The sequence below is a fragment of the Phaenicophaeus curvirostris genome, chromosome 11, assembly GCF_032191515.1.
Source record: "Phaenicophaeus curvirostris isolate KB17595 chromosome 11, BPBGC_Pcur_1.0, whole genome shotgun sequence".
Lineage (NCBI taxonomy): Eukaryota > Metazoa > Chordata > Aves > Cuculiformes > Cuculidae > Phaenicophaeus > Phaenicophaeus curvirostris.
The window spans coordinates 7,793,487-7,812,246 of record NC_091402.1 but is presented as its reverse complement, the minus strand read 5'-3'; the positions used below and the strand labels follow the sequence as shown (position 1 = coordinate 7,812,246).

Genomic DNA, 18,760 nt, shown 5'->3' with positions numbered 1-18,760 from the left:
ATAAGGAATCATCTGAAGTGCAGTCCTGGTATGTCAGACAGAACAGCCAGCAAGGGCATCATATGAAAAAATAGCATCCATTACCTGCCATTTTACCCTCAAAGATCCCTTGAAGGATCACAGCTTAAGGCAGGGTAGGTGGTGCTGGGATAGGAGATTGGCAATTGATAATTTGCAGCTGATTTTCTCCCCACAGGTGTAGCCTATCTGGAAAGACTCAGCCAGGGAGCCACAGCATACAGACACCTGTAAACCCCATAAATGCTGTGGAGAGCAGACTGTACCTCTACTGCATAGAGATAGCCCTGGTTCAAAGGGAAGGGGTACAGCAGCATGTTCTTGTGTATCATCAGGTGATGCTGACAGAGCAGAAGGGAACAAGCTTAGCATCCTGTTCTTGCCCATGTCAGGGAGCAGTTGGTCTGTGCATGGGGGATGTGGCTATTTACTGTATCACTGCCAGCTGGATTCACTGACTGCAAAAATCTCTTCAAAAGAGTGGGGTAAGTAGAAGACAAGAGTGGTGGTTTTTTCCCTTCTTCTTCTACCTTTTTATTTGGTATTTCTGTTGGATATTGCTTATTTTCTAACTGTTCTCAGAAAGAACTCGCAGTTGATGCCCTAGAAGTAGATGATGTTGCCCTAGCTAGGTGAGGAGGCAGAGATGGCTGGTTCATGTGGCCTTATCTTGAAGGTTATGGATCCTCCAGAACAGAATAGATGATGTTCTTGTCCAGGGTAACCAGAACAAAGAGGGTCTGGCCAAGTGGAGTGGAAGGAGAGAAATATAGTCCACTAAAAGAAAAATGCAGAAACTAAAGAGCAAAAAGAAATCTTGGTTGAATTTAGCTCCTCTCTTGGAGAAGCACAGTTGTGAGGCTAAAATATCTATGTATTTTCCTCCAGTTCAAGAGAGAAATTGTATCATACTGGGGTGGGTTTCTTCTCTTTTTAAAGTTGCGTGTCAGGAAGCATGAGGCATCTTGTGCCTCTTCAAATAGTGCTGCCTCCAGATCATAAGTTGGTAACAGATTCAGTCTCATTACTTCTGTGTGAGCTCTTACATTACAGTGTGCCTTACTGCCAAGTTGGTGGAAACCTCATCTCAAAGGCAAAAGGAATTTAATCCTCTTGGAATAACAGAAACAGCCATTATGCAACCCTGCAACTTCTCGTGGTTGCTCACATCTTGTGGGAGATAGACATGGTATGTGAGAACCGAGTGTTGCTGGGGCCACACAGAGCTTATACAAATTCTGAATGTCCACCACTGCATCTGTGGACTAGGTTATCCAACTACTGCAATGCTGGCATGATGGTGATGGCGATTCTTTCATATGCCATGGCACACTGAAGAAGTCTGAGATGGTTCCCATCTACTTGTTTCCTCTCTGTTTCTAATTAGTTACAGCATTGGCATAAAACAGGATTTGTGTCTATTAAGTCTTCATCTGCTCCTCCTTATTCCCACATGAAGTCATAATCCTTCATGTCATCCCAACTGCACTATGGAAGTGATTTAGGATGTCTCAAACCAAAGGATAATAACCTCAGGTATTAAATAGAATAACTGTGGAGGAAAACAGCCCTTGTGTTACACATTGCTGGTAAGAAGCATATGCATTAGCAGAGAGAAACAGGGAGAAGAGGAGGAAAGGCTGATGTATCCGGAGAAGAACTTGAAGAGCGATCATGAGACTTTACACATGGTAAATGTCTAAGATACTTTGAGAGATTCTTCTTGGAGCCTCTAAGCCACAGCAGGGTCCTGCCACATATTTTGTTCTTCATATAATGACACTGTGCCATTTGTATTGCGCTATTGATGCACTCCTGGGTGGTACCAGCAGGACAAGAAGTGTGGTTAATAGTTGGCTTCAAGGGCCAAACAGAAATATCAGCCTGCAGTTCAGTCCCTAGCCAAGAGCAAGGAAACAGATTTCTTTTCTAAACAAAGGATCAAAGTATGATGAAGCAGCAGACAAATCCTGATATCTTCCAGCCAGATGAAGCAACAAGAGGCAGTTTGGTAGTAATAGCCCATGGTAATCCCAGAGGCAGTTACTGAGTACCAATAGAAATTGCCACAAGGTATCTTGCCCCATTTCCAGTATGGATTAAGATCAAGTACAACAGTTGGGGAAAAAATGGCTCTAATCTGCAAGACAGTGCTTGCTTGCTGGATCCATCCAAAGTCTGGCTGCTGTGGTCATTTCACAGTAGTCTTCCTTGATTTGTTATATGAGATCTGGATCTTTGAGTACAGCCGTAACTTCTACAGCTTTAAGCTAAATTTTTCTTGAAAATCCTGCCAGGCAAAGACCACCCTTCCTGATGGCACTCTTCGTCTGTAGTATGGAGTCTTGGCCAGTGAGCCGTTATATAATTACTCAGCTTGACTGCTTTTGGAGAGGTTACCCTGCACTAACTCCTTCTGGGTTTTTCCTTATCAACCTTCTGAGCCCCAACAGGGGTGTGGGTTGGCTGAGGGCAGGGAAGAGATAGCTTTGTTTCCTATGAAAGTCACTGAAATGTGATGGCCATCAGAAAGGAAATAGAAGCTACGGAGCCTGTTACTTTTATTAAGCAAGCTGGTGGTTCATTTTCCCACTGACATTGAGGCAAGCATTTGCAGTAAAAGCATTTTTTACCAAAGCCTCTTGCAGATTCTAAAGAGGCTTGTCCAGAGTGAAGAAATAGAATCATAGAATCACTAGGTTAGAAAGGACCCACAGGATCAAATAGTCTCAACTTAAACCATCGCTGTCTGAAAGAGAAGTTAGAAACCTCAGAGAAGGAGTAGTTTAAGTCTTTTATTATTATTCTTTGAGCAGGTAACTCCTATTTCAGCTATAGCTGGATTCCAGCTTCTTTGCTCCACTTGCATAATTTCATGTAACACTCCTCTGAGGCCGCAAGAACTTCACACTCCCATCTCAGCCTAGAGGTGAAAGCAACAAAAAGAAGTTACACCATATAATTATAGTTATTATACCAGTTAATAGAGCTCTTCATAGCATAAACACTATTAGCACTAGTCACTGTTGGGAATAGCTGTGTCTCCAGTTCTGCTCTTGCTGTCAGAGGCTTGGCACAGATCCGAGTCCAAGCCCAGATCTGAAGAGCAAACCCTGATACCCGCCAGTTTATGCACAGAGCCTCTCTCTGGGCTTGAGGGAACTCCTGATTTTGGATCTCAAGCACAATTATAGGATAGTAATGTCATGTTGAAATGTGTGATCCAAGCAAACAAATGGTGTTCAGACATCCAGTCTACCAACTTCCTTCCTGTTTTCGGAGTTAGCCCATGACCTTGTTTATAAAAACATGCTTTTAATCAACTCAGTGTAAGCTCCAGGTTCAAGTACCATAGGTTTACATCCAAACCCTCTCTCTTCTCATGCACTTTGCCCATCCAAATGTCAGGCAATGTTCTAGGGCTAACAGTCTGCTCTCTCTCCCCCTTCTGTCTTGACAGTAAATTGCTGACATATCTTCTGATAGTTTGTTTTTTTTTAAAAAAAACAGATAAATAAACATACGTTTATACAAAGTTTTCAAACAACTCCTTTGGGAAGGGAAAACACAGATCAGAAGTGGCAACAGTGTGACAGAACATGGATTTAGTTAATGGGATCTAGGTATTTGCATGATCTTTTGCTAACTGCCTATGCCAGTTCCAGGCTGGGAAAGCAATTTAACTCATTGCCTGTGAAAAATGAAATGACAGCAGCTACTTGAATGAACTTTCACATTAATGAAGCATGATCAGGTCTTGATCAAAGACTTTATGCTCCTGAAGGACCAGAGTTCAAACACGGGTCCCTAATTTTAGGAGAAGGAAAGGCTTGCATGTCATTGCAAGGCAGACTCTTGGGAGTTTGAGCCCGAGCTAAACTTTCATGTCAGCACTGCTAGTGACCCTGTACAGAAGTTTGGCTTGATCATTCCTTTAATTCTCACTGTCATATGCTTTCTCCTGCTAAGCTGAAATGGCTTCACCCTTTATAATGATGTTATCATTAGTCATTGCTGCTAAGCACTTCTAGATCACGTCATACATCTCACAAGCTGTTCCAACAGAATGAGCTCTGAGGAGCAGAGTTGATATCCAAGCAAGACAGAGACCAGTTTGGGTGGCAAGATGCCAATAAAATTGTCCTTGCAGATCTGGTGTAACCAGATCAACTAATAAACCTCTGGAATGCAGATGCTTTGGTTGATCTGGTCATACAAGAGAAACCATCTCTTCCAACTTGCATGCCAGGAGTCAAACAATGCAGCTTGCCACAAGCAGCTGATACCAAAGGTCACTGTTAGCTACCTAAAAATGTGACTGTTGCTGTGCTGAATAATCACTGCAATCTTGCACTCTCCCTCTACAACACATCTCGTATAACCATTTTAAGTATCTGTCACCATAATAGTATTGATTGATACATCGGTGCACAAGGGTGACAATATTAGCAATTGTAGCCACAGGTATTGCACGTTTTGCAAATCTCAGCACTATCAGTGTTGGGTAGAAAGCCATCATGAATGTTGGTAGAAGACAGTCTTTGTTACAGAGAAATTAGTGGCCCTGCAGATAAAAGGAACAAGCTGGAGTGAAGGAAAATTGTCAATGTGAGCTGAGGCCCATCCTTTTCTATTTCTCCACCTCCAGTCTTCAGTCTGCCCCAGAAGACACACATCCCTCCCGAGGCCCAACAGCATTGCTGTTGTCATCTCTCCAGCACGACACATCTGTTGGGGTGCTCTGCAGCCTCACCAGGGCTCCTGTTCGATGCTGGGTCTTGCTTTGAAAGCCAAGACATTTGTGGAAAGTGATAATAGAGCCTAGACAGCTAAAAGTTATTTAGAAGGTCTAGCTTGCAAGTCAAATCACAGAGATGCAGTTTTGCAGGAAGCAGGAGATAGAAAATATGTTCACGTTCAAGAGGAAGGGTGCCCTGCATTCAGGGCTCATGTGAGTTCCTGGCTGTGCCCCAGGAGCACCGGGTCACCTAAGGTGAGTCCTCTGAGGCTCCAGTTCCCCAGCTGTAGAACAGGGATAATACTTCTGTTCTCACCTGAGTTTGTCTTCTCTGTTTAGGTTTCAAGCTCCTCAGGGCTGTGTATTGCTACATGTATGTACAGTTCCTAGCTTAATAGTCACGATCCAAACTGAAGCCTTCAGGCACTCCAGTATATTATATCATTGCTAATTTCACAAGAGGTTGCAATCAAATCCCTTTATCGGACAAAAGAAATCCTAGAAAAGAATAAAGCAAACTATTAAAAACTGAGGATCGTTTTTGCTGAAGTGGAAATAATGATACTTTGTCCCAAAATGTATAAAATAAGTATTGCAATTAAATCCTCTTTTGGCAAATTGCTCTACAATTAAAAAACACAGAAGCTTGAGTGAGGCAATTAGAATAATAGTAGAGTGTTAATTATAGCTTGATGGATTCTGCACGCTGTCAGCAATTACCTTCCAAGTGTGCACTTCTGAACCAACTCCAAATCCACAAAAAGACATCAGCAGAATTAGAAATATCTTCCTTGTTGGCATGCATTTGCCATTTTAAAATTTGTTTTCATAAATACTTTTGTAAGCCATTTAATTAGATTTAATGAGGCTCAAGGAAAAAACATCCTCCATGCGTACACAGACTCCTCTCTAGCAAAGGTGTTGATTCGGGTAGGGGAGCGTGACTGTGAGAAAAGACTCATTTCCTTTCAACTACCCTCACTGAATTATTTCCACTGCACGGCGATCTTGTGCAAATGCAGGGTTTTTCAGCTGGGTTTACAGGAGAGCTGCTTTTAGGTATCTTTGAAGAAGGTTATTTAAGGCTTTTGGATCTCTCTCTCCATGGGAAATCCCACGGGCAGCCTCTCATCCTTATCATGGGGCAGGGGAACAGCAGAGGGACTTCGGGAACAGGCACTGCAACGGCAGTCACACTGTGCAAGTTAAAAGTCCTGCATTGAGTGGGTGAGATTAAATCAGCAGGGTTTGAGATCAGGGATTTAATGAATAATTAAAAAATATTGAAGTCATTTGTTAAAATTAAATAAAATGCTTGGGTGTCAAGTTTGAAACCACTGCAAAAGAACCAAATACATTTTTATTAGCCTTTTTTTAGCCTATTATTTTATGATGCCTTCCCTACCAGGCAAGAGAAATCTACTCCATAAAAGTAGCTTAAACTTTGGTTTCTTACTTCGAAGAACTAAAGGTGTACTTTTTAAAATTGGTTTTATATTTGTATAAGACTGCACTATCTTCTGTAATATCTCTACCCACCTTCTTTTAGGTCCCTCCCCAGGGACAGGAGCTCTCGCTTTTAGTTTGCAAACAGCAAACATAAGCCATTCTACTCTTTTCTCCAGTTCTCAAAGGCTGAAATAAGACCCCAACCCACAATAATGTGAATTCTCCATCCCACCCCACAGTGCAACAAAAGCCTAAAACCCCATTTTTACCTAGTGAAAGTCCCTATATACACACACACACGCATATATGTATATATAAAACAGAAGTCCCCTCTATATAATAATGTCCATTGATTCTGCCCAGAAAGGTTTAGGGCTGCCCCACAGTGTCTGCAGTGTCTGTGCCAAAAGATGCGCTTGTCATCGGGGACCCCGTGCAAGGCATTGGGTCAGTGGGAAGGCGGGACTCTGTGGGACAGGGTGCCTGAAAGTACCAGTCACCCCAGCGATGAGCAGGGAGAAGCTTTAGCAGAGACTGAGATTTCTGTTTATCATTGATCTCTGCAATTTAATACATTTAAAGCTGTCCTGAAGGCCAAATAGTTGTGCGGGTAGACTGTCAGGAGTAAATAGAGAATAGAATCATAGAATCATAGAATAACCAGGTTGGAAGAGACCCCCCGGATCATCGAGTCCAACCGTTCCTATCAAACACTAAACCATGTCCCTCAGCACCTCATCCACCCGTGCCTTAAACACCTCCAGGGAAGGTGACTCAACCACCTCCCTGGGGAAACTCTATACAGTAATAGCTAACACTGCTTCTCGAGGTGTATGGTTGGGATTTCAGGTAGGGAGGCTGGAATCATAAATCATCCTGGAGCAAGATCTTGCCCCATCAATAAACCCAGTTTCTACATTTCATACCATGTCACTTTCAAAAGCTAAATCTTCCTCTGCTGCCAAAACTCCTTGTCTTGTGTGTGGAAGGGACACACCTTAGTCTTTGACACTAGGCTTTCCCATCCTGGAGGGAACCTGTAGGTCAAACTCAACTTGTTTGATTGGGCTTATCCTCAAATTCAACGTCAAACTCGGGTTCTAATTTGGCCGGCCTGATCTATTTTCTAGATGCCACCAATCCGGGTTTGCTGCCTTTCACGATGCGGCACATTTATATAGCTTGGATGCCACTCTAAACCCACCTGAATGCAACTCCCCTCATGCTGATTGTTTTATATCATGAGATACGCGGCTCTTGGAAGATAAGCAATGTGATTAAAGCATCCTGCAGTGCAACGCCCCATCCTGCTACAAAAAGGAAATAACAGCTCTGTCCCTGCACTGGGGAGAAATCTGCCAGAGAAGGATGGAAATAAAATCAAAGAGTCCCAGAATGATGGGGTCAGAAGGGACCCCTGGAGTTCATCCAGTCCAACCCCCCTGCTAAAGCAGGGTCGCCTTGAGCAAGTTACATGTTTAGGTGTCCAAGTGCGTGTGAATATCTCCAGAGAAGGAGACTTCACACCCTCCCTGGGCAGCCTGTTGCAGTGCTCCATCACCCTCACAGGAAATAAGTTTTCCCTCGTGTTCAGGTGCTCCAGTTTGTGCCTCTTGCCCCTCGGCCTGTCACTGGGCTCCACTGAAGACTCCCTCCTCTTGATTCCTGCTTTTCAGATAGTGATCATCATTGATAAGGTCCCCTCTCAGTCTCCTCCAGGCTTTCACCGCTTATCCTAAGAGAGATGCTCCAATCCCCTCATAATCTTCATGGCCCCCACTGGACTCTCTCCGGTAGTTCCTTCTCTTTCCTGAGCTGGGGAGCCCAGAACTGGGCACAAGACTCCAGATGGGGCCTCACTAGAGGTACTGGAAGCAGGATCAGAGTGTGTTATGTGTTTTTCTCCCTAAGATACCATAACCCCTTCTCCCCACATGACTCCTGGTGCAAGACTGAGTTGACGTGAGGGGTTAAACTGCATCCCCACCTGCCCAGGGTGCCCTGAGCCCACCAAGATCTTCTTCCCCTAAAGGCTATTGGAACAGGCTGCCCAGGGAGGTGGTGGAGTCACCTTCTCTGGTGTTTAAGGGACCGGTGGACGAGGCGCTGAGGGACATGGTTTAGTGTTTGATAGGAATGGTTGGACTCTATGATCCGGTGGTTCTCTTCCAACCTGGTGATTCTATGATTCTATGAGCCATTTGGATGCTCTCTGCCGAGCTCAGGAGCAGCCTTTAAATTCAGTCTTTGGAGTGTATCGATGATGTAAGACTCATTTCACCTGTAATGATCTTGCAGCAGCTGTTGACTCAAGCTTTCACCTGACTGGGGCTGTCTGGTGCGTGCTGGGCTTTCCAAAACGGGTGAATTTGGGAACAGCCGCTCAGGTTTGGTCTGAAACGTGAGTTTAATTAAGCCAGCCCTGCAGTTGTGGCGGGACACAATTGCCCTTGGACCGCTTTGTGATGTCCAGAGCAGAGCACCTGGAGGTGTAGGACAACCCCGAGGCGCTTCTCTTGCCGCGGCCTGTCCGCGCCCACGAGAGGGAGGATTCCGAGATCCCTCTGGGCGCGGAGGACGCGGCCCCTTTAAGAGAAGCGGCGCGGTGTTGGGGGCGGGGGGGGAGCGGCCGCCCGCGTTCACACCTGGAGTGGGAAAGAGGGGCGGGCCCCGCGGCCCTGATGGACAGGCGGGCTCCGCCAATGAGAGGCCGCAGCGCCGCGCCGGGGGGCTCTCGGCCAATGGCTGCGCGCCAGGGCCCGCCGGGGGCCGCCCGGCAGCCAATGGGCGGGCGCGCGGGGGGCGGCGCGGCTTTACATGTTGCGGTGTCGCCAACGTGGGTGCGCGGCGCTGGGGCCGGGCCGGGGCAGCGGCGGGAGAGGCGGCATCGGCGGCGCTCGGCCCCGAGGGAGCGCACCGAGCAGCGGAGCAGCCCCAGCGGCCGCTGGCACCGAGGAAGAAGAGGAGGCGGCGCTTCCCGCGGCCGGGGGTGGATGCCGGTGCCGTGAGCGCCCCGCGGTGATGCGGCGCGGGGCGATGCGGCGGGCGGCGGAGCGGCGCTGAGCGCGGCCGCCTCGCAGCGTCTCTCCGGTACCGGATACAAGATGGCGGGGCCGCCGCGGCGGGCGGGCGGCGGGGCGGCGGCGCTGCTGCTGTTGGGGCTGCTGGGGCTGCTGCGCTCGGGCCGCGCCGCCTGCCCCGCCGGGTGCGCCTGCGGCGAGGAGCGGCTGAGCTGCGCCGGGCTCGGGCTGCCTGCCCTGCCCCGGGGCCTGCCGGCAGCCACCCGCAACCTGTGAGTACCGGGAGGGGCACCGGGGGGCGTGTGGAAACCGAGGGCTGGGGGGCCGCCCCCGTGTCCCGGTGCGATGCTGCTCCCGGCATCCCTGCCCGCCCGATCCCTCGCCGGGCCGGTTCGCCGCCTTCTTCTCCTCCTCCTTCTTAGTCTCCTTTTCCCTCTTGTCCTCCTTCCTAGTCTCCTTTTCCCTCTTGTCCTCCTTCCTAGTCTCCTTTTCCCTCTTGTCCTCCTTCCTAGTCTCCTTTTCCCTCTTGTCCTCCTTCCTAGTCTCCTTTTCCCTCTTGTCCTCCTTCCTAGTCTCCTTTTCCCTCTTGTCCTCCTTCCTAGTCTCCTTTTCCCTCTTGTCCTCCTTCCTAGTCTCCTTTTCCCTCTTGTCCTCCTTCCTAGTCTCCTTTTCCCTCTTGTCCTCCTTCCTAGTCTCCTTTTCCCTCTTGTCCTCCTTCCTAGTCTCCTTTTCCCTCTCGTCCTCCTTCCTAGTCTCCTTTTCCCTCTCGTCCTCCTTCCTAGTCTCCTTTTCCCTCTTCTCTTTCTCCTCCTTCTCCTGCTCCTTACGGAGGTCTGGAAGGAATTGGAGCTGGGAATAGGTTCGGTCCCCAGCGGTGGGATCCGCCGGAGATACCGGCTGGGGTGCGATGCTGGTCCCGGGATCCCTGCCCGCCCGATCCCTTGCCGGGACGGCTCTTCTCCTCCTCCTTCTCCTGCTCTTTACGGAGCTCTGGGAGTGGGGAATGGGCTCTGTCCACTGGAGATACGGGCTGGCGTGAGCTCCCGAATCCTTCTCAGGGCACCCATCCCGCGGGGTTTTGGTTAACCGGGCGCAGCGCGAGGGTCGCGAAACGTGCAGCGAAAAGAACCCCGAAGTTGCGGTTTATTTGTTTTATAAAGCAAAGTGGGGCTGCCCGGGGGGAGCCGCTCCCGGGTCCGCTCTGGCTCCCACCCGGGGCGGGTGCGATGCTCCCAGCATCACCCGGCTCCCTTTCCTTCTCCTCCGTACGGGGAGAAAGGGGAGCCGGGAGCGGATTCGGTCTCCAGCGATGGGATCTGCTGGAGATACCGGCCGGCGTGGGCTCCCGAATCCTTATTAAAACATCCAACCCGGTGCACACCCAGCGCACCCGTTGGGTGTTCCGAGCTGGCAACTGTTGAGGTGCTGAAGCTGTTCGGTACTGCTAGGATGCTTTGAGAAAAACACAAGTGTTGCTTCCCAATAAAAGTTGTGATTCCCTCAGTACTTACTCGTCTTTTATCTGTCAGTCCAAGTTATTAACCTGTGGTGTGCCCTGTGTGGCAGCTGGGCTCTCAGCCTGGCACCTGGGGATTGGTACAGTGTCTGTGGCTTTTTTCCCCTCCTAAAAGGGTGTTTGGAAGCGTTGGGGTCCGTGCTCAAGTACTGGACGGCATGGTTGCCATTTCCCATAAAATGCAGCAAGTCTGCTCTAGCTGTGTAAGCACCGAGCGCTGCTGCTGCTGCTCTGACCCCGTAAGATCCAAAATAACACATCAGAGACATGAAGCAGCAGAGATCTGGGAGGGAAAGTGATCTCTGCTTTGACAGCTTGGTTCATTTGACAGTGACAGTGTAAATGTAAAATGTAAGTGTGTGTGAGTGCTTGTAAACTTGTAAAAAAGAGTGTTCTGGACATCTAGTTTACCTTAGGAAATAGGGATGCAGATCGGGAAGAGTCCCTCAGTGCTTCCGTTGCTGGGCTGTTTGAACAGGTTTATAGATTATTTAATCCCTAAAACCCCTTGTTGTAGGAGATACTCCTCGGTTCTGTCAAGGGAGAGAGTGGACACTGAAGTGTTGTTGGAGATCATCCAGCTCCTCATTAAGAAGAATTATTGGGGGTTTTTCAGGTTCTTGTTCTACATGAAATTATCAGGTGTCACATCGAGAGGAACACGTGGCCTCTGCGTTAAAACCCTGACTCATCCTTTTCACCTGTTGCTGTGTGCTTTGCCAGAGATGCCCTTCAGCTCTGGGCACCTTTCAGAGCAAGTTTTTGGTCTCTCAGCATAATTCCAGCATCCCCATGCGCCTCTTAAAATAGGACAGCGTATCTTTGTTTGCATGGAGAAATGCATTAATAGCCCAGTCTGAACAAATTTATTGTTGTGTTTTTTTCCGTGAGTGCTAATACCCAGGAGTGTCTTTTTCATATGGAACAGATTTTTGAGTGTCTTGAGTTCAGTTTAAATTTTATACTTGCTATTACTTCACCAATAAATCTACTGCAATGGACCTGTGGGCTGTTGATCTTTTAAACACAGAATACCGTTTATGATTTTGGAAGTTCTAAAGTAACCAAAGAATTAGCTGAAGTGGAAATTTGTGATGGCTTTTATATCTGACAATCAAAATTAAAGGTTTTTTTTTCTTTCTCCATAACTAATACAAAAAGTATACATTTAAGCTACTGCAAAAACTTTTTTTAAGCAATTGGTTTTAATCACTAAAAATCACTTAGTTCAGAGCCGCAAAATTGACGTGCTTGGTAGGACCGTAAATACTAATTGCTGGTGCAGAGAATCATTAACTAGTTTTTTAGTTTAGTTGTTTAATGTCCTGTATAAAAGCATCATGTACTGGAGAAGATGCTCTTCTGCATCTGCAGCAGCTTGGGCTGATGTGGTTGGTGTCGTTTGAGGGTGCGAGTTCCCTGCCTGTAAACTGAGGTGAGACAGGCGATGTCAGAGCTGTGTGTCCCTCTTCTCCATCGCTTCTGGGCAGGCTGCCTCTCCCCGCGAAGGTGTCTGCTTCCCCCGGTTGATAAGCTCAGGCATGTTTGATCCCTAATAGGAGACAAGATAAATCCTGTTTTCAGTAACCCGTGCTGGCTGTGCTTTAACTTCGTTAAAGTGCTGTTGAAAAACCCCTCCTTAGCAGTTTATCTTTTATTCCTAATGAGTGCCACAAGGCTGAAGCAGTGCTCGGAGTCAGTCTTCAATGTGCTGGAGATAAAGCTTTTGTTTGTAGGGTTGGAAATGTGGCTCTGCGCACTGGTGAGGGTTCTGGAACCGACCGTGTATTTTGTCAACAGGACTATCAGTAATAAAGAAAAGCATTGGGATCTCCTGGAACTATTGTTATTTCTGTGTTGGCAGTGGAGTTTGGAGTTGTGATTTTTCTCGCTGGCTCTCAGAGGGCAAAGCTGGTCTGCAGAAGGGCTGGTGCGCTGCAGTTGCTCACAGTTAATGCAGCGTGGCACCGATGGCTTTTTACTTAGAAGCAACAGGCAGCTCAATCCTGCATGCTGGTTACAGAAATGCGCAGGACTTGCTAGCTCAGTAGCCCTGATTCAGGCATGTTGCAACACTGGTGTGACCCATGTTGTCGTCGCAGGAGCTGCAGCCCCAGCTGCTGCAAGTTCTACAAAGTCCCTGGTCCATGGGGATGCCTGGAAAATCAAACTCAGCGGAGAAGTTGCTGTGCAGAACTGCTTTGCAGCGTCTTGCTTTGAAGCTGCTGGAGAGGCTCAGTGTCTTTTGGTGTTTAAGTGTGAAGTTTGTTTTTACACTAGAGTGAAATACATGGCATAAACTTTAGGGCCAAGCTTAAGTATGAAAAAAGTAGAAAAATCAGCAGTGTTGGTGACCTGGCACATCCCCTCTGTCCTCTGCTTCTGTCTCTCCATGTATCTTAAGTTTTGAGGAGTGATAGATTTCTTCTAGGCATTGTATACAAGAGAGAGGTTTTCCTTTCTAGTGATAAGAGCAATAGTATACAGATGTTAATGGTGAGAAGGCTTTGGAGCTATGGAAGTGCAATTAGATAGCTAATTCAGTGCTGGTATGGTCCAGAGGAATGAAAGTTTTTATTTTAAACAGATGTTTGTGTGTTTTTGACCCAATGACTCGGGGAAGGTTTTGGGATACTGGACATCCATGCACAGACCCTTCTGCCTCTGGGTTGGTGTGTGCTTGGCATATCTGGGAACAAGGCAGTGCCCAGGGGAGCTGGGCTCAGAGCTGCTCCCCGTTTCCCAGGGTGGCTCTGGGGTTTATATAGATCAAGTTGCTCTGAGCACCAGCTGCATGGATGCTGTCTGTGTGTCTGGTGCTGCTGCGCCTGTTTGAAGAGAGTTGGACAAATAGTCTGGATGATTTTGAAAATCCTGTGGGTGCCTGTAAGCGTTTATGTGGCTTTGGAAGTGCATTTGAACTAGGAGTGGGGAGCAGACCCTTGTTATGCTCAAGTGTATGCACACAGAGAGTTAGTTGAAGGCAAGGAAACTGAATGTTTGTACTCAAATTTGCCCATTAACTTAAATTTCTTGCTAAACTGGGGTTTTCATGTGCCACGTCTTGTTGCTCTGCCCTCGCGTATTAGGGTGACTTCTTTTCTTGCTTAGTAGAGTGGCGTTGGGCTCTGAGGAAAGCTTGCTGTGCCAACGCTTGCGTGTGTGGTGATCTCTGGAGATGGACATTAGTTAGTCCAGAGCAACTCGTGATCTCCTGCAGATGCTGGAAGAGAAGGCAGTGGGGGGGGACCCTCCTGCAGACAGTGTTGGGGGGAGTGCTGCTGGCATTTCCTCCCCTGGATGTCCTACTTCCAGCTCTGCTGAAATAATGGAACAAAGATTAAGTAATCGTCACCCCGGGCTCACAGCGTCGGGCCCTGTGCAGCTGTGGGGCCCTGGCCAGATGCTGGCTGCTGGGCTTGGAAGGACAGCTTGGGAGAGGGGAGTGCGGGGGGATGCAAGTGGTTGGTCCCCCTTTCCCCTCCTCAGGAAGCGGCAACCCGAAGAAATTCTGCAAAGCCAGCAGCTCCCTCCTGGGTTGTGGTCCAGGGTGGGATGGTGCAGGGAGCAGGGGGTGTTTGTACAAGAAATCCTGCTCAGTTTGCAACGACACACTTGGGTGCTTCCTGGAGCATGGTCCTCGGCAGTGGCTTTACTCAGGGAAGGTCCAGGGGCTGCGGGATGGCTCTGTGCCCTGTAGACTTACAGATGCTGCTCTGGAGCTTGATCCCCTTGGAGGAGTGGCAAAGCCCCTCCTTGTAAAGCAGTGCCTCTCCAGGCCTGCTGCTTATGCACAAATAAATATATGCACTTGCAAATAAACCCTCCCTTCCTGTGTGAACATGTGTCGGTGGATTCGCTGACCACCCTCAGCATGCCGTGATATTTATTAGTGCTTACTGGAGAGCAGCAGTTACAGCAAGCCCTTTGTGACTGCTGTCTGGTCTTCTCATCCTAATCTCTGGTAGAGCTACAGTTGAGGCAGAAATTATCTCAATCCGACTAGGATTGGAAGTGCGTATGAGATTGATACTGAACCCTGAATGGGATAAAATATCCCCACCAAGAAGCCTTACTGGCTCTTGTGAAGTCCCTGTCTTCCAGAGAAAGGCTCTAAGACCCCCTCAGCCCCCTCTGCATATTCCTCTCTCCTTTTAAGAAACTTCATGGCATTTAATCACTTCGAGCCTTTTCCTCTCTGCAGTGACTGCAATTTGAAACGCAGGGGTCCCATACAAAAGGAGCAAGTGCTCAATGGACTGTGTTAATATTCAGTGCAGTTTACAATGGGTGCAGTTTGAAAAGGGGAGAATGGATGGTCTGGGAGCTGGGGGAGGAGAAGCTGCAGAGTGAAAATTCCCAGGGCAGGGGAGCAGCATCTCAGTAGGCAGCTGAAAAAAACCGAACACACCACCAATTGTTCTCTAGGAAAATCAACCATTATTATGTGTTAGGTACAGCTTAATATTTTTTTTCTTTGCTTGCGCAAACTGCTCTACAGTTTTGTGGATGTGAGGTTTGGGGGTGGCTGAGCCTTGCAGGAGTTCCTGCTTGGATTTTAAGGGATGAAGGAGCAAATGTGAGGTTGATTGCCTTCTGCCTTTGCTTGCAGACATCAAGAGGCTAGAGGTGGTAAATTGATACGTTTGGGAGCCCAGACACTTCAACAAAGCACTTCAGGTACTTAAATGCTTCCTTGAGCATGGGTGAGATCTCACTTCCCTGCTTGAAGTTAGGCTGGTTCTGGAGTCTTGTCTCTGATGGGGATTTGGGCAGATGCAGAAGTGCTTTGCAGAGATGGGGCTTTGTTTAGCCGGGAAGTCCGAGAGCACTGGAAGGATGCTCCCCAGTGGGCAGCTTCAGCAGAACGTGCTGGAAGGGTCCGAGGTGGCTTCGCTGGTTAGAGAAACACCTTCCCAACTCTCCCTACACACCTGGGCTCATGAATATGTGTGCAGCTCCCACTGTCTCTGCAGGGCAGCGGGGAACTGCTGAGTGCCAGGAGGCCCTGTCTGAGCCCAGGCAGTGCCAGCCTTTGCCTTGATCGCTTGAAGAGGGACTAAAGTTGTGTCTTGAAGTTCGAATGGCTGCGAAATGGGATGATGGCTTTCAGTTGCTCAGTAGCCAGCTCTGATGAGAACTTGTGTATTGTCCCTGCCTTGTATGTCGACCGCACCCAGAAACTCTTAATTAGGGCTGCAGGGCTTTTAATTGATCTTGTTGGCTGCCCCGGGAGACACCTTGGATTGAGTTAGCTCAGCTCATCAGCTTTTAACATAATCATTTTGTGCTGCTAACCTAATCACCCAGTGTGACTCCCTTGTTTTGCAACGTGGAGCTGGATGGGGTCATGTGGATGAATGGAGTAGAGATAATTTAGGCTAATGCTGCTGGGAAGAGCCATCTGCAGAAATGCCAGGCTCCAGGTTCTTCAGCTCTTCAGGGCTGGGCGGCAATTAGCACCTAGTTCAGGGAGAGGAGAGTGATTTCATAGAATCATAGAATAACCAGGTTGGAAGAGACCCACCGGATCATCGAGTCCAACCATTCCTATGGAACCCTAAACCATGTACCTTAGCACCTCATCCACCCTTGCCTTAAACACTTCCAGGGAAGGTGACTCAACCCCCTCCCTGGGCAGCCTGTGCCAGTGCCCAATGACCCTTTCTGTGAAAATTTTTTTCCTAATGTCCAGCCTAAACCTCCCCTGGTGGAGCTTGAGGCCATTTCCTCTTGTCCTGTCCCCTGTCACTTGGGAGAAGTGAGCCGTTCCTCATAAAGCCTGTTTAACATAGAGTGTGGTTTTGAGTAACAGTGACTAGACATAGCCCCGTTGGTCTGGATTGTGGGTGCCCAGCCTCCCAAGGCTTGCACAAAGCCACCAGCAGCTCTCTTCTGAAGTCCCTTTTTGCTTTTTTAGTGGCAGGTGAAGGACAGAGCAGAGCAGGAGGCTACAGAGAGAAAAAAAAAAAAGGACAAATAAACCCTGTTTTGTATTTCCTGGTACATCCATCTATTAGATGATGTGCTATGAAGCACTTATTTCTGCTGTGCACAGTGGCCCAAGTCAAGGACCAGGACTTTTATGCTGTTGTGCCAGCGTGCAACATGAAACACCTATTGTAGCTGAGTCATCCATTAATAGTTAACCAAGTCCGGCACTGCAGCCCAAGTCCTTCAGCTCCTGCCTCTTCCAGCTTCAGAGCAGGACCACAACATATGTAATGTGTTATGCTTCCTCATCATATTTTCAGCACGTTGTCTCTCGAGCCACAACCATATAATTTTGGAGAAGTCTAGAAGCAGGCCCTGCTATTTTGGGGGTGCCACTTAAGCCCTGATGACGTGTTGCATCCAGTTCCAGGAGCATGGTTCACTTCTGTGTGGTTGCATTTTCAGTTTGAATAAGAATTAAAGGATGGGTCTCAAATTGTAGCAGTGTGCCTAGTTTTTATTACTTAACCATGCTGGATGCGCAGGCGGTGTGGTTGGTTATGTGCACTTGTGTGGCAGTTTCGTGGTTTGCTGGTGCAGTGGCTTTGCATGGATTTCAGCAGGAAAAGTATCAGAGGCCCTTTACAGCCCAACAGCTTTGTGCAGAGCTGCGGATTTACAAAATGAATATTCCAGTGTCTGGCATGAGTTGCATTTAAAAATGCAATAGCTGCCTAAAGCCTTGTTTGGAGCTAAAGTTTTCAGTGCAAGAGAATTTGTCGTGGGTTTTTTGAGAGATGGATGGTCTTGATGTTGCTGCTTGTAATGAGGCAGTACCTTTTGTGAATTTTCCCTTGGTGTCTTTTTTTTTTTATTGGACCCAAAGTCTGCACTTTTGGGATGGGCATTTACCAGGATGGGACCCCGTTGTCCTTTGGTGGTGTGAATACTCATCTGCCCTGGAGAGTTTATCAACACCAGCTACTAACAAGCCTCTCTTCAAATGCTGCCCTGCAGTTTGAAACACATCTTGCATGGCCAGCGTAGACTGGGCTGTTTTATAACTGTACTTAAAGTCTGTTTTAGCCTGCTGTGTGCCAATATAAACACAGGTTTTCTATGTTATCTATCATCTAGAAAATACCTCCAGAAAATCACGGCTCTCCAGTGGGCTGGTTCTTGCACCGGGTATGGCAGTGCTTGGCTAGTGCTGTTTTGTTACTAGCAGAGATGGGTGCTGGGGTCAAACTGCATGTGCCCAAAGAGATTCAGAGGGAGATGGCAGGTTTATTGGGTGTTATCTTCTGGTTGCATTTAAGGATGCAATGCTGGAGGTGTCCTGGGTATGTAGGTGCCCCAGTGGTGGGGCTTGCTGTGGGTCATGTTGCCATAGGGATGGTGGGAGACCTAGTGGACAGGGAGCTGCTGGTCTGTGTGTTGTATCACGGGTAATAAAATGGCTATCGTAGGAAACTGCCTAGCTGGAGGCCCTGTGAAAAATCACCCCCTAAATGTGTTCCAGTTGTCCAAACACTGGTGCCTCTCCTTCCTCCGCTGTGTATGTGGGGGGGAGGCTGGAGCTGGCTTTGCACCACCACTGCCTGGGGAGCAGCCCTGAGCAGCCGTTGCTTGCTTTTTGCCGTGTCTGGGTCAGCTGCGGTCTGCCCAGGTTTGAGAGCTGTGAGAAAGCACCAGAAGCCTTCCTTTAGCACGCTCCTAAAAAATAACCTCTAGCAATGTGGACAGCATGGGGTGTTCTTGCAGCTGCCCAGTCCACGAGCAGGCTCCAGTTTGGCTCCTGAGCAACAGGAGGTGGTTGTTTTGAGTTGGAGCTGGAAGGTGTGTGGAGCCATGAGTTTCCTCCTTTCTCAGCAGGCTTTGCAGCAGGAATGGGATGTGGGGATGGGGAGTATGTCAGGGTGCATGCCTGGCCCGTGTCAGCAGTGACTTCTGTCATTTGCAATGGGCAAGGAGGCATCTCTTAATGATCTGGGTGGTACCTGGATCCTCCTCACTCTGTTCTTTCATGCCCAGTTACTTCATCGCTCCTGTGCCTGTCTGGCGATAGCATGGACAGTGCAGAAA

General features: G+C 48.2%; 1 protein-coding gene across 2 annotated transcripts in view; it reads left to right on the top strand.

Moving 5' to 3' along the window:
* The first annotated feature begins 9,197 nt into the window (after positions 1-9,197).
* LRIG1 (leucine rich repeats and immunoglobulin like domains 1) overlaps positions 9,198-18,760 on the top strand; it is a 91,609-nt gene continuing 82,046 nt past the window's right edge. Inside the window, exon 1 of one of the 2 annotated variants that reach the window (XM_069866319.1) lies at positions 9,198-9,497. In XM_069866319.1, coding sequence (XP_069722420.1) covers positions 9,310-9,497 — 188 coding nt within the window. In that variant the 5' untranslated portion in view covers positions 9,198-9,309. The remainder of the gene's footprint in view (positions 9,498-18,760) is intronic. The other variant, XM_069866320.1, reaches the window with a different exon arrangement.